The following is a 15,410-nucleotide window of genomic DNA, read 5'->3' as shown; positions in this document are numbered from 1 at the left end:
CCAACCTTTCGAATATGTTAGTTTTCTAAATTTCTAAACACCCAAACAACTGACGTCTTGCCATCGCTTTGCGAATCGACTCCATCGAATGGTTCAAAAGAACCGGCTAACATGAACACACAAGGACATCATCATCTGCTTTTTTTTTGTGCACTAACCTCAACTTCTTCACAGTGCGCTGCGGATGTCGGTTCTCACATGAGGCTTTAGAGACATTTTAGGTCCATTTGGGTTTTTTATCTTTGTGTGTTTTTTCTCATTGTGCGTCTGCGAATCTATCACATGCTGAGCGGTTTTGTGCGCAGGTTCATTTAGGCTTCATTTGGCGATTTTTATTACTACCTGTTCTCTATATTCGACCCACAAGGATCATTTCTGCTTTTAACCTCTCGCCATGAGATGAAACCCAGAGGAGATGTTATACTGGATAACGTAAAGGAGAGGACGCGCTATTTCGGCACATGAAGCATTTTGCACATGGACACACGTCACATGTGCGGCATAAAGAGGTTATGATTCTTATTAACCTTTAACTTATCATTTCGGAATTGCTCAAAGAATGCTTAAATTGTGAGCCTTTTGCTTAAATTTATAATAAATGAACTGTGATAGGCAATGCAGGCGTGCTGATTCACATACTGTGCAATGGATTTTGCAACCATTAAGAAAGGGAAGTGTTAATATCAATATATTATAGGCTACACAGAGAAGATTTCAGTTTATATTTAAGCAGAAGATGTTGGAAAACGAATCATTTTACACTCCAATGGCATGTATGCACTATAGGAAATAAAATAATATTTTTGTCTCGTTATTTGGGGTTAATTTGGAATCTGTTTGTTTGGCATAATTTGTTAATTGGCATTAGTAGTTTATTAGTCTTTATTTAGAAGACAAGGAAAGACAGACAGGACACTTTGGATGCCATAATCAGCTTAAGGTTTACAGCAGCTATAGCTATAGCTGGTGGCACTTCTGCATTGTGTTTCTCCATTGCTTTCTAGCCCCTAAGTGGCTTGTTATTATAGCGATTACTATAGTATTTCTAGCGTAATGGACACCAACCACATGGATGATGGCATGGAGATGGAGGTCATGCCTGGCTACATTGAGCTCATCACCAGAGCATATTCAGTCATTTTCAGTGCCTTTAGAGACTGTAAAGACTGCGGACTGGAACTGTCCATAAAAACCTTGCTGGATCATGCCTACATAACCTGGATCGAGATCTTCATGTTCTTCATGAGCGCGGTCATGTGGACGAAGGTGCGCAAGGGACTGACCGTGTACATCTTTGAGGTAAATATACTCCAGAAGCCACGGTCAATACAAACACAACTGATATTGACTAGGCCGATTATTAATATTGTATAAAATATGTGTTCATTTCGTTATCGGTCACTGAAAAACTTTCAAGTTCAGTGGTGAAGCCTGTAAATATATGAATATTAAACACCAGGTTTTGAAAGAATCATTGGCGCCCTCAATGAATATCTGAAACATTGGACATTTGCATATTAAAGGTCATTTTGAGGATAGATGTGAGTGAGTGTGTTTCAGAGATTAGTGATGTTTGTGAAGTCGAGCATCACTAGGACTGCTACGCATACTTAGTTTTAGTGATCTGAGTGAGTTGTTCACAAGCAAACACCTCTCATTTTCTCAAGAGCTGTTGTTGTTTCTGAAAAGCAGACGTTTAACACTTGATGCAGAAGTTCACAAGTTATTTTGGCTGTGAACATGGGTGTCGTTTTTTCTCTTTAGAAGAAAGACCTCTGCTATTTTTGTTCTCTGTTTACTGTCCACTGAAATGTGCTTGAAACTCGCCATGTAAAGTTGCAATGTGCTCAAGAGCTGTTTTACATAGTTTTTTACTTTGCATTTTACCTTTTACATACAATGATGGGTATGCAAACAGATTACATTGACTATCAAGTTTCCCAGACATAAACTTGATCGAATTGCCTTGTTTCCGCCACATTTGTGCATGTGTTGCTTATGTTCAGCGAAGTATGATGTATGCGGCAAACGTTGGTTTCACTTCCTGTCCTGAAACGTGTTTTGATGACTCGTTTGAGCTCTGCTGATGTGCTGCGATTACTGGGATCAATGCCGTCATGATTCATGGGCCTCTGCATCCATGTTTACTCAGGTTTAATTCCTCCTGTAAAGTCTTTACTCTCAGCACATGGAGAAACCCTGACGGCTGGCGTGGTGTTTATATGGAAATATGTGACGTGTCAGGACCTTGTCTGGCCTGTAACCCTTGAGTAAGAGAGTGTGAGGTCTTGGCAAAGAGTTTGTGATTAAAAACCGGCATGACTTAGAAAACGAAAAGGTGACAGTTAGTCACTTATCAATGTGTCAGATCTGATATCTTGTGCTTCTTGGCTAATAATATCCCTCTCCATGAAAGAGGGTTTCTCCTTCAATACATCGCAAGATTAAAGTCATCATATAGTCATTTGATCAAATCATTGCATGCTTAAAGCATGCCAAAAAAAAATAAAAATGGGATTCACAAGATGGGATTCTGGTGCGTCTTCTTGAAGGAATAGTTATCCCAAATATGACCAGTTATTTTTATTGAAGTCATAGAATAGCTTTCAATAGCGGCGTTTCCATCACAGATTTGCGCAAAACTTTTGCGATATGTTGATTAAAGCTATTCCGAAACGATGCTGTTTCCATTAACCGATGTATGCGACTGAAACTTAATTGCGATAATTCATTTAAAAAATCATGGCAACGGATGTTGCTAGGTTTATGTATATCGCAGCCATAACTAGACATTATTTTTAATGGAAGGAGACGTAGGCGTGTTATTGAAGCATTAATGGCAAGGAAAGCCCCTTATACTTGTGAGCGGCTCGTATGAGGTGTTTCTGGGTGTTTCTCCCATAGATATCCATAATAAAGGCTAGATGTCTTACAGCGGAGTCTCTATCGTCATCACCGGCGGCCATCTTGTCACAGGCAAGCTTTCTGGCGGGCTCTGTGGTGCCTGATGTAAGATGAGTGATCAACACGAACACAAATACTCTTATCTTGACGGATTTACTAACGGTTTGGTTTCTTACAAACGTTATTAACGTGGCTATGATTCTGGATGATTATTTATTTATACACTTATTATTCATAAGTGTGCAGTGTCATAACTACATCTCTGATGTTTATAACAAACCAACCCGTTTGAAAATCGGTAGAAAATTGAGCAAGTTATGGTTATTTAAAAAGTACATGCGCCATTAAAACACAATGTTACGAGTGAGCGAGCTGACTGTGACAAGATGGCCGCCAGTGTGGACGTCGACCTCCATTGGCCAGCAGCGCGGACGAGACATCTAGCCTTTATTATGGATACCTATGGTTTCTCCCTCATCTCTGCTTCAAGCTCTTGATAAATTGTGGCGTTTCTTTGCGGTTTAGAGTCCAGTATTCCCGTGATACTTTTATCTTTTGAGTTTAATGAAGAACTCGGTCTCGTCTTCTGTCCACACACGCCGCGCCATCTACATCAGGTGACCTGTAAATGTGCAAAAACTGTTTCCGGTGTGCGAAATATTCCTGAAAAACCACCTCATGCAAGCGATTGCAATTTCAATTTTCCGCAATTTGAAGGGTAATGGAAACGTGGCTACTGATATTCACTGATAGTCTTATAGTGAGCTGTTAACCCCTGGAAGGATTGAGTCAGCGAGTTGAACTCAATAACCCGATAACCGTTAACTGATTCATTGTAAAGATCTGACTCAAAAGAATGATTCATTCTGATTCATTAATGCTCCAAAGATTGCACATACATATGCTATGTTTTAATGATAAACAAGTTAAATACGAGTCTGTTCTTCACACTGATTTATCATATGACTTCAGAAGACATGGGGTATAGTGTACAAGCCCTTTTGGCTGTGTGAGCACACTACTGCAGTTTACTGTACTTTGGCCACAAGATTGTCTCGCATGTCTTGGGAGATAATTTCTGACATAGTCTGCAGATTTTAAAGTGTTTTGTGGACTATGTCCTGCACTCACATACACATGCGTGCGGTACGTAACATGATCTCTCTACTTGGTTTTTAAACGAATCTCCATGTTACCTAATAAACAATTTATGGCATCAGCTCTTAGCGATAATGAGGCCCATTCATTTTTAAAGTTCCCATGCACTTTCACGTTCTCAGACTCGATGGATGAGTAGCAAAAGGCCGTCTGGCCAGTACTGTAAACTGTGTTTCACTAGTTCACACTTACAAATAAGTTAGATAGAATAAATGGTATGCATATTTGGCGTGCTGTCCGGGGAGAGGGCTCCGGGCTCGGATATTTGGCCCGAACCCAAAGTACTCCCCCCGTATTGCTGGTTTAAGTAGTAACCAGGTGATTGTGAGGAGACGGGGTGGTGGAGGGATGCTGAAAAACTGTCGAAGAACATTGGTGAGTCAAATGTGTGTATATATATAGGTCTCCAACTCGAGCTGATTGGATAGACTTGTTGATTACTGATGGTCGACAGCTGGTTGGAATGATGTGATAATTGGATCAATTATTTGGACGTGCTCCTCCCGAACTTTGTTAATAAAACATCATGTGTGAAAATCAAGCTGTGGTAGCCTTTGCTGAGACTGTGATGACCACCATTCACTGGACCAGAGGGAATTTATTTCAGTAATCACTTCACTAAAATCAAAATACCCAACAATATCATGTTCTGGCAAACAACATCAACACCACTACGATAAACTTTGGCTGTCTGAACAGCTGCCAAGGGAATATCATGTCACGCTGTGTATTCTGCTGACAATAACCTTTGAGTAAACAGCAGTCGTACAGACAGAGGACATCAGCTCGTAAGATAGTGAAATTACAGACGTGTTTCACCAGTTCACATTCATAACACACGCCGCACAAATATAATTACGAGAACAGCAGGTGCATTGATTATTAGTTTACTTATCCATTGCGAGATTGTCAATCAATTTTATGTACGTGAACCTAATTTTACTTTTGTGCTGTAGATGTTATTTTAAAAATGGCACTATCAGCAAAATGAACGCCAGTGTAAAATTGATAAATGTACTGATAATCGGATGGAATAAAATGGTAGAACTTCAACAAAGAAAAAGAAATACTTATGGTAGTTGACCAAGTTATCAGCCAAAAAATCTTCTAAAACTCAATAACATCTATGGTGATGACCAACTGATAACATAAGGAAATGTGCTGCCCCGTATATTGACTCTGAAAGGCAATTAAAGCACCCGTTTAATATATGTCCCCCCAGAGACTTGATTGCACTGAAGTGTTTCTCAAATGTTTGGTGCTCGGAGTGGAAATTGCATGCCATTATCGGTAGGCATCGTCGTCTACATCCTTCCTTCCTCTTTGTGCCGCCCTGTTTCAAGTACTCTGATGCCTCGACTAGATGCATCAACTCCATCTGAAATGACAGCAGAAAACAAACTAGTTATTCCAAGAACAATCAAAGCCTGAGGAAATACAGCTCAGCCCAACAGGGGAGGGTGTTTGAGGGGCAAATGAGAAGATGAGGCCGTTTTCTGACTCTTGACCCTCCAAAGAATTGGAAAAGGGCTTTTTCTGACTTTAAAGGGGTCATCGGATGCCCATTTTACACAAGTTGGTGTGGTCTTCGTGTAAAGTTTGTAACATACTTAGGTTAAAATTCCTCAATGGTTGTGTAAAACAACACCCTTTTTACCTCCTCAAAAACAGCTTTGTTCACAGCGACCCGTTTCGGTGCATGTTTCTTTAAATGATAATGAGCAACTGCTCCCCTTTCTTCCAATGGGGGGTGTCGACACAAGACATGTAAAGTGATGCCTTGGCGGACAGTATACAAATATTCATATGTTTATCTCTGTAAAGCTGCTTTGAAACAATCTACATTGTTAAAAGCGCTATATAAATGAGGATGACTTGACTTGATAAATGGCTGAAGTGGAAATATGCTAATACGGAAAATATGCTAATACGGGACAGTCCGTCAGTGGTCGTGGGCTTGAAAAACAAAGAGTTTGACAGTCGTCGTTGGAGAGTCTGTGAGGCAAATCTTCTGGCACTGCCAGAATTTTATCTGAGGTAAAATTTGATCGCAACGGTCATTAATCAAATGGCTATAAGTTGACTTTAATCTTGCGATATATTGAAGGAGAAAACCCTCTTTCATGGAGAGGGATATTAGCCAAGAAGCACAAGATATTCAGCCCTGAAGTCATACAATTAAAGACTTCAGATTTTAGCCTAGGATCAGAGGAATCTTTTAGGATTTGCAAAATTTGTCTCAGACGGCCAAATAAATCGCAGTGTGTACCCGGCTTAAACTATATTGGCATTCTGTTTGAATGTCCTGATCTTTGTACGCTTCTTTTAAAGGAACAGATGAACACTGTCAATGTTTATTCTCCTTTATGTTGTTCTAACAGCTGTATGACAGATATTTTGAAACTTGATGCAGAAAGTTCACAAGTTATTTGGGCTGTGAATGTGGGAGTGTGTTTTTAGAGGTGTTTGGTGTAGTTTTTCCTCTGTTAAAGAAAGACCTCGGCTATTTTTGTTCGCTGTTCACTGTCCAGTGAAATTTGCTTTAAATCCGCCATGTTAAGTTGCAATGTGCTGTTTAACATAGTTTTTTACTTTGCATTTTACCTTTTACTCACAACGATGGCTATGCAAACAGGTTACATTCACAGAACATTTAATAGAAGAATATACTCTTTAGTTACTTAAAATGGCAAGTGACCACAAGTGATTCATAATACAACTTACATGAAGGAAAAAAATTAGCATATGGGTTATAAATGACTCAACTTTTCATTCTTGGATGAACTATTCCTTTAAGTTGCACTTTTAATATAACGCAGATCCAAAGAGAGCAACAAACCAGTAAGTTCACATTTTACATTCATTGGCGATGGGCTTGTTCTTTTACATTGTGTTTGTTGTCATTTGTCTTTGATTTATTTTACAAAACCACCTGCTATCCTCAAATAGTCGCTATGGAAACTGCATGTTTAATGGACGGGTCGGCTCTTGTACGAGACCCCAGAACAAAATGAGTTTGTCACATTCGGTCATCAGGTTCAGTTCAGCCCTCGGTTTTGCTTGCCATTCATGTCCTGGGAGCAAAAGTAGTTGGTGGCCTAAAATGAGTGGCAACGTTTCCACCATAACAAGCATTCCCAGAGGAAACTTCTATTGCTCAGAAGTTGCTCGTCCAAAGCTCTGTAGACTTATTGGAAAGCTCAGTTGTGTTTAATTAGGTATCAAGTTTCTTCAGCAAATTCTAAGGAGAAATGACAAGAGACACCAATTAAACACAGTTGACACCGTAAGAAACTGAGGTGGATAGCATAGCTAAAATTTAGGGCTGCCCCCTAATAGTCGACTAAACGTTAGTCGAACAAGATTTTATAAGTCGGTAAGTGGAATCACTTACGAAATCACGCAGTCCATGAGAAACGCCGTACATGAGCCGAAACTCAACTTTTGCTACTTGCCTCACAGACATGAGAAATATAAAATGTCTACTTTTAAACAAACCAATTCAAATACTCTCTGATTATGTAATCCATATGAAAGTTGCATTTCTCTCTATAGGCACATTTACTGCGGAGATGGCGAGTCGGCATCGTTAACTCTAACATCGTTTACATGACACCGTTTTCGACTAAAAACGTAAAACGTTTTATGCGCTTTGGCCATTCGTTTACACGACAGTGGCGTTTTGGGTGCCTGAAAACGGGTTTCGAAGTGCAAGTTTCTGAAAACGGTCTCTGTGTAAACAACAAAAACGTGAATCTCTGAAGACGATGATGTCATGCACATGCGTATTACGTGTTCAGTCTATAGTGTTTCATCGCCGTCTAACGGCCTCGCACCAGAATACAGCGTTTTTAGTTGTTTTCACCGATCCGTGTAAATGGGGATCGTTTTGACAATGGTGTCGTCTGTTCACGGAAAGCTCAAAGGAAAAACTTCTCCATATCACTGTGTAAACGTACCCTAAAATGTCTTCTTGATATTTTTTTGCGAAGTTTACAATCATTATTTTTGCCAATGCTTTGCTGCAAGCTTACATAATTAAATTAATATAGACGTGCGATTAGTCGACTAATGGCTTAAATGAACGACTACTAGTCGACTAGAAAAATCTGCCATAACTAGACATTATTTTTTTAGTTGTTTTCACTGATCCGTGTAAATGGGGATCGTTTGGACAATGATGAAAACTCAAAGGAAAAACTTCTCCGTATCATTGTCGTGTAAACGTACCCTAAAATGTCTCCTTTCTATTTTTTGCGACGTTTATAATCATTATTTTTGCCAGTGCTTTGCGGCAAGCTTACATAATTAAATTAATATAAACGTGCGATTAGTCGACTAGTAGTCGTTCATTTAAGCCATTTGTCGACTAGAAAAATCTTTAGTCCGAAATAACAACATGACATCATGACTTTGCGTAAACATACACGCCACTTTTAAGTCAAGTGGCGTGTTATCTATACGCATTTTGAGCTATCCTCAATGCTTTCGGTATGTCCACGCCGAAACAAACCGTCATCTTTTGCGTGTATGTCTACGCCGTTAAATGTCCGAGTGATTCGGCGTGTATGTACACGCCGTTAAATGTCCGAGTGATTCTGTGTGTATGTACACGCCGTTAAATGTCTGAGCAAAACGAAGCAAAATGTAGATCTACATCTGGGAGCGATATTTTTTTTCCTAGGATGATAGGGGAAGACTCATAAATGGTATTAACCCCAGTGACGGGTAGGTTTAGGGACGGGGTTGGGGTAGGTCATATATTTATATATACAGTAATGTAACGTTAAGTCAACGGCGTTGATAAACACGCTGAAAAGCGATTATGCGTGTTGATAGCACGCCAAAAATGGAAATACGAATTGGCGTGTCATACATACGCCATTTCATGAGATCAGTCTGGAAATAAGGCACTCAGTCCGAAATTCACGTCCGAAATTTTCGCACACGTTAAAAAATAAATACGACTTCACGTTATATCAATCACGCTTGCCTCTGAAACCTTCATCCGTCATAAAAAAAATCGTATCGGGTTCGGTTTTCTGCGTTTTCCGCATCTGAAAGCAGTTTGAATGGTGTTTTGACAATTCAGAGCCACCGAATCACGAATACGAAAAAACGCATACGAAAATTTCGGACTCAGTGTGCAAGGGCCTTTAAAGACATTTCATTCATGGTTTTCTTTCTGAGACTCGCCTAAACTTTTCTTTGATTAATTTGTGGCCATTAGAGCGCAAAGCAATGTCAGGCTGTTCAGCTGAGAAGCGATGTGTGCTCTCTCTATCACAACCATGATGCAGTCACCAGCATCAGCAGCAGTCAGCCTGAACCTCGGGACTCAGCTAGAGGTGGTGATGATAGAGGAACAGGGGTGGAGCATTTGGGTGACAGCTGGCCTCTATAAATAACCCCAGCGGGTGGAGGCGGAGAGCCGAATACACGTGGTGGATATCCTGCGGTGCACACCACATTGCCTCTTGGCCAATCAGAGGCAACCATGAGGCTATGAGCACAAGAGAGGTCAAATGATGCCAACGTATATGTCTAGTTTCAGTGGCCTATTTTATATATATATAATATATATATTGTAATTAGCAGAAGGGAGTGCAGATTAGATAACGCCAAGTGAAGGTGATGCTTGTGAATAGATAAATGATTAAGTCAAGCCTTTAACATCTTCAGTTACTGTGACATTCGGCTTTTGTGTCCACACAAGCAGGATAGTCTGTCATGGGAGAGATAAGGTGAAGGCACGTGAGCACACACAAAGTTTAGCAAAGATGAAGTACAACTTTAGCTTTAGGCTATTACCGTCAATGGGTCGTTTGAGTCATCTGAGCTAATTCGAATGGCCTTTTCATGACTCATCCTTTTATGTGAAATCACAAAGGCGGCAGCACCTGGGAAGAAATACACAGTAAATTATAAACATTCACTTCTAAGCAAATTATATGCACAAATGAGTCGAAATGTACTGTTACAGGCGTGTACAACATGAGCTTTTCTGTTGATAATTTTACCTGGCAGCATTGTGTAGTATCATTGATCCTCTGCAGTCTTCTTTGTTGATGAATGAACACCTGCTATGCAAATGCTAGCATTGCGATTTCATTCTTTCCTCTTGTCTTCCACAGCCTTTTGGACAATGGTGTTGCATCCCATCAAAAGATGTCTCAAAGATGCCGGAGAGCGCGTGGAAGCTGGTCTTCTACACAATGTCATGGTCATACAGCACCTACCTTTTGTTTTTCACTAGTTATTCCTTCTTTCAAAACCCTCCATCTGTGTTTTACGGTAAGCTTTAAAGCTAACACATGTCCTGTTTTTGCATGTAATAATTTTGTTAAACCCTGAATAGGCCTGAATAACTAAACCCTTGGCTTTTAAAAAGCTTTTTAAACAGATTACATGCTACTTTTGAAGGTGTCAGATGATACAAAATACAATTTAATGCTTAAATTGAGTGCTTAAAATGTACAGGATCCTTCCCAGGAAACTTGTGAAAGAGTTCAGATTTTGGGAAAGGCCAATTTGTTAAGTAAAACATTGTTGGTGATTGCTGTTATCAGTGTTAAATGTTTAATGACTAAAAGTCAGAATAAACATTAATATGAATGAATAAATATTAAAGGTCACAAGTTACTATTATCTGTTAACACTTCTTATCAATATAATTACAGTTATTCTGATTATCACTTATCAGGCCACTGATAACCATTTACGCTCCAATTGGTAGTTGCTGCATCATCTCACTACTCATTTGCATGAATGATACGATACTACTTTATTAATCCCAATAAAGATTATCACGATGCCAAAGATCGCTGTTGACGGAAACCATCAACTGTCATTGAAAATGAATGGCATCTTGAGAGTAATAGCTTTAATCTCTGCTATATCAGCATAAACCATCCACCAACGTTTTATGAGGCCAGTTTGACTTTTTGTCAGCAAGTCAAGGTCATTACCATCTAGTGTTGTTCTTTTTATGGTTGTGGAGTGTCACTGTTTTGTTCTGTCTTTTCGGTCTAGACTGGAAGAGTGGGATGTCGGTACCCACCGATATTGCGATAGCTTACCTTATCCAGGGCAGCTTCTACGGCCATTCGATATATGCAACGGTCTACATGGACGCATGGAGGAAGGACTCCCTTGTCATGGTGGTGCATCACTTCATCACTCTGGCCCTGATCACATTCTCCTATGCCTTTAGGTCAGGCAAATTTACGGGCTTTGTTTAATCTACAGCCTGTTTTTTTTTTTCTTAGTTACAACCAGGGTTTGAAATTAACACCCGCCAAATGCAGGTGAAAATCAACTGTGGAAGTTCGTGTAAGCCAAATCTGCGCAGATTTAGCGCAAATACTCAACTAGTGAGTCATCGTGATATATTAAATACAGCGTATTGCGCAGAATCTGCGTATATCTGGCTTACCTGAACATGCACGTCACTATGCAACAAACAGATGCTGGATGACAGGATTTTGTTTGAATAAGAAATTAATGTATAAAATCCAAATTTTATAATAGTTATAAATATTAGCTGGCATGTAGTTAGTCTGGTTCATTTCTTTCTTTCTTTCTTTTTTGGCCAATAGAAGTTCTGAATGGCCGGTAACATTAAAAATGTAGTAGCCAAATTGGTAGGTGAGGAAAAAAGTACATTTCAAACCCTGGTTACAACAAGAACTTGCATCTTAAAGAATAAATTATACAAAGAATTAGCTCAAATGATATGCCACTAAAAGCCACAGTTCATTAACCACTCATTTGTGTTTTTGAACATATCGTTCTCAGATACCACAACATTGGCATTCTCGTCCTCTTTCTCCACGACATCAATGACATTCAGTTGGAATTCACCAAGGTCAACGTTTATTTCAAGATCCGGGGAGGGAAAGAGTACTTCATCAATGACGTCCTGTCCAACATGGGTGCCGTTAGCTTTAGCATCACATGGTAAGGCTTGCCTGTTGATCAAGAAACCAGAAGCTATGTTTATTGATGCAAACATGACACAGCATGGAAAACTTATACAAGGCTCAAAGTGATTTGTACACGTAGACATACATCCTTTGTTGGTCCTGGAAAATTCCAATCAAATGATAATTACCCTCTGATTTTGCTCGATCAAAACCTTTTCTGGACCTACACTATGGAGCAAGGTAGATCTCCAGGAGCAGGATTGAGTAACCTTGGTTTAGGGAGGGGAAAGGATGATAGGAATGCTGTGCAAAAACAAAGGATGTTCATCCAGAAACATTCCCTACTTGATTAAATGAAGTTACCCATATAAGGGTCTATAGCAGGGTTAGGCAACTCTAACCGTCGAGGTCCACGGTCCTGCAGAGTTTGAAAAAATGTTCAGGATTACTTAGACATTACAGACAGGTGTTTGATTAGGGTTAGAGTTAAGCTCTGCAGGACAGTAGCCGTCGAGGGCCAGATTTCTCCAACCTTGTTCATGTAACAAATGTCCAGAGGATGCTCGAAAGATGTAGTTGGCTTCATCTAGTTTGTTCTTGACATTTGTGCAGGTTTTGGTTCCGTTTGTACTGGTTCCCCCTAAAAGTTATGTGGGCCTCCTGCGTCACCAGCATCCAGTCAGTTCCCACCATCCCTTTCTACTTCTTCTTCAACACACTCCTGCTTGCTCTGCTCCTCATGAATATCTACTGGTTCCTGGTAAGAATGGGTAGTTTCAGAAGACAGTGGCAGTATAGTAAGGCTCAGTGCTAGTAACCCAAAGGTTGCTGGCTTGAGCCGTTTAATGAGTCCACTGAGAGCTATTATCATGGTGCCCTTAAACAAGTCCAATAGAGAGGCCATAGGTTGCTCAAGAGTATTGTTTCCCAACCCTGGTACTGGAAAACTCCCAACCGTGCAAATTTTGGTTGTCTCTAAATCAAACACACCTGCTTTGACAGTCAAGATTCGAGACCTTTAATGGGTGTCAAATAAGCAAGTCATCCAAAATGTGTATGTCGGGGGTTCCTCCAGGAACAGGGTTAGAGACCACTGCTCTAGAGAGATTGTCCCAGGAATAAGTGTACTTTAAGTTGCTTAAGATAACATGTTCTACTAAAACGACTGCTGTTATCAGTGGGATCAGTTAGCTTATGTTAGCTACCTATCTAGCATATACTTTATCCCAAGCATCTTGTAGAACTACCTTGACAGATCCCATTAACTTTCCACTTGAATTTTAACCTACAAAGTAACTTTTGGTAACTAGCTGAGAACCTACCACCATTTAACCCTGTTCAAGTTGCATTTCTATGTTATTGCTATGAAATGTCAAGACATTTTGGTCTCTTTTAGTTCATCGTGCTGTTTGTGGCGAAGGTCCTGACAGGCCAGATGAAGGAAGTAAACGATGTCCGGGAGTACGAGGAAGATCATCTAAAGGAGAGAACAGACACTAACGATCAGACGTCTAACGAAGGGTATGTGGAGAAATGCAGCAGTCTGTGGTTCAGGTATACAGCATGTGCACGTAATAAAGAGGAAGTTGTGTGGTCGATTAGCAGTTGAGGCAGAATTGTGACTTGCCAATGTCTTCTACCTTAAAACATTGGTCCTTCAAAGTCCCCTTGTGAAGTTTCTACTTGCGAGTTGAAAAGGTGCAATTAAAATTTGTTGAGCGTTCAAATAATTTCTTTTGAACCAAATTGTTTGGTTATTCCTACTGGTAATTATAATTATGCGGTGGTGTACATGTGCACTTAACCCATAAATATGCTCATTCCAACCTAACTTTAAGGCAGCATAATGTTAATTTTCTGTAGTTTTGCTTTACCAAAAATGATAAAGCTAACTAGACCAGAAGAGTATATAAAACAAGGCCATATTCTACACTTGATTTCTGCCAAATCTGGGCTCCAGTTCTTTAAAAGTTTCACCGTTGGCCAGTGTTTGTTATAGCTCTAGATATTCTAACCACATGGTGAGGTAGCTTTGTGCCATACGCCTGTTGACATCAATAGCTTTAGGTTTAGGGTAACGCAATCTGAGATCACAGAGTGTGGCAGTCTCTTTTGACCTGATTGGCGATTGGATGAGAGAGCCGTCTCATGTAGATGTGACTATCGTCATGGCATTAGTCCTCTCCTTATCTGTCTGACCTTGAAGTGAAGTGATATCCGACTACGCCACATGCATCCTGTGATCACCTCTTTCTAGCCTAACTCTGTGCGTTTTTATGCATCTTATTTCCTCTTAGGAACCATGTGCAGAATGGGACCAGCAAGAAGAAACATCAATAATATCTAGATGCTGCCATCTGCAGGCACTTAACCATGACTGCAAGGTACTTACGTGACCTAGTTTGATTCTAACCTCGGACCGCCAAGGTGATTGGACAGTCATACAGAGAACAAGAAACAAATCAACCATCGTCTTTGTTTTTGTTAATCACTGTAATTGTAATATAATCATAGCACTGTGAATGTTATTTGTTATTGCTTTAAAAATGTTAATTTAAGATAAACGAGTAAATTAATCTATTATTTTTTAAATCAGGAACTTATTTCGGGAGTGACTTGAATATCTTTGGATATGAAATACAATACCATGCATTTAGGAGAACAGTGGAACACATTATAATCAGGTTTTGTGGTTGACAGTTTGTTTGATTAGATTTAGACTTTTTGTTTTTCTGGTGTATTTTAATTCCAGGAGTGAAGGCATTAAAAAGGGTTAGTACGTATCTTGTTGTAGTGAGTACTAGTGGAGTGGTTCTCAATTGGTTGAAGATCTGTTCAGAAAAGGAGGGGAAGGCAATGTTAAATTCATATAATGTTAATGCAAATAATATTAACCATGAAATCATGCATAGTTAGGGCAGTAAAATAAGTGGAAATTCTTACCATATCTTTTGTTGTTGGCATCAAAGGGCAGGCTGTACATCCAATCACACTCAATGGTATTTCGTCACAAAATTCATGTTCTTTATTATTATAAAGTCAAAATAGACATATACCAACCATAACTTTGCAAGGTTAAAAAAAACACCCAGACTGCAATAAATATTGGTTCATATTGGTCAGAAAAAATAAACATAGGTAGATATTTTTCTTGTTTCAAGTAAAAACTTAATTAATTTTGATATATTCGTCAAAAAACAGAACTTAATATCTAATGTAATTTTGCTTTTCAATATTTATCTTGAATTTAGAATGTTTCGTTATTTGTACTAAAAAAGGATACAGAATACTTTCATGGTAATATTAATACATTTCATGTTTAAAGGAACACTCCGACTTTTTGGGACTTTAGCCTATTCACCTTATCCCCCAGAGTTAGATAAGTCCATACATACCTTTTTCATCTCCGTGCGTGCTATAAGT

At 39.4% G+C, this 15,410-nt stretch overlaps 1 protein-coding gene across 1 annotated transcript; it reads left to right on the top strand.

Moving 5' to 3' along the window:
• Window positions 1–1,038: 1,038 nt before the first annotated feature.
• cers1 (ceramide synthase 1) lies at window positions 1,039–14,532 on the top strand. The gene is made up of 7 exons (XM_056242689.1): window positions 1,039–1,299; window positions 10,197–10,356; window positions 11,095–11,275; window positions 11,860–12,021; window positions 12,600–12,747; window positions 13,384–13,508; window positions 14,285–14,532. The coding sequence occupies exons 1-7, from the start codon at window positions 1,054–1,056 to the stop codon at window positions 14,325–14,327; spliced, it is 1,065 nt and encodes a 354-aa protein (XP_056098664.1). The 5' UTR covers window positions 1,039–1,053; the 3' UTR covers window positions 14,328–14,532.
• Window positions 14,533–15,410: the final 878 nt, after the last annotated feature.

Source organism: Rhinichthys klamathensis, unplaced genomic scaffold (assembly GCF_029890125.1).
Source record: "Rhinichthys klamathensis goyatoka isolate OS25496 unplaced genomic scaffold, OSU_Roscu_1.1 h1tg000744l_1, whole genome shotgun sequence".
In the NCBI taxonomy this organism is placed as follows: domain Eukaryota; kingdom Metazoa; phylum Chordata; class Actinopteri; order Cypriniformes; family Leuciscidae; genus Rhinichthys; species Rhinichthys klamathensis.
Note: the sequence above shows the minus strand (reverse complement) of the source record. Positions and strands in the feature narration are given on the sequence as shown.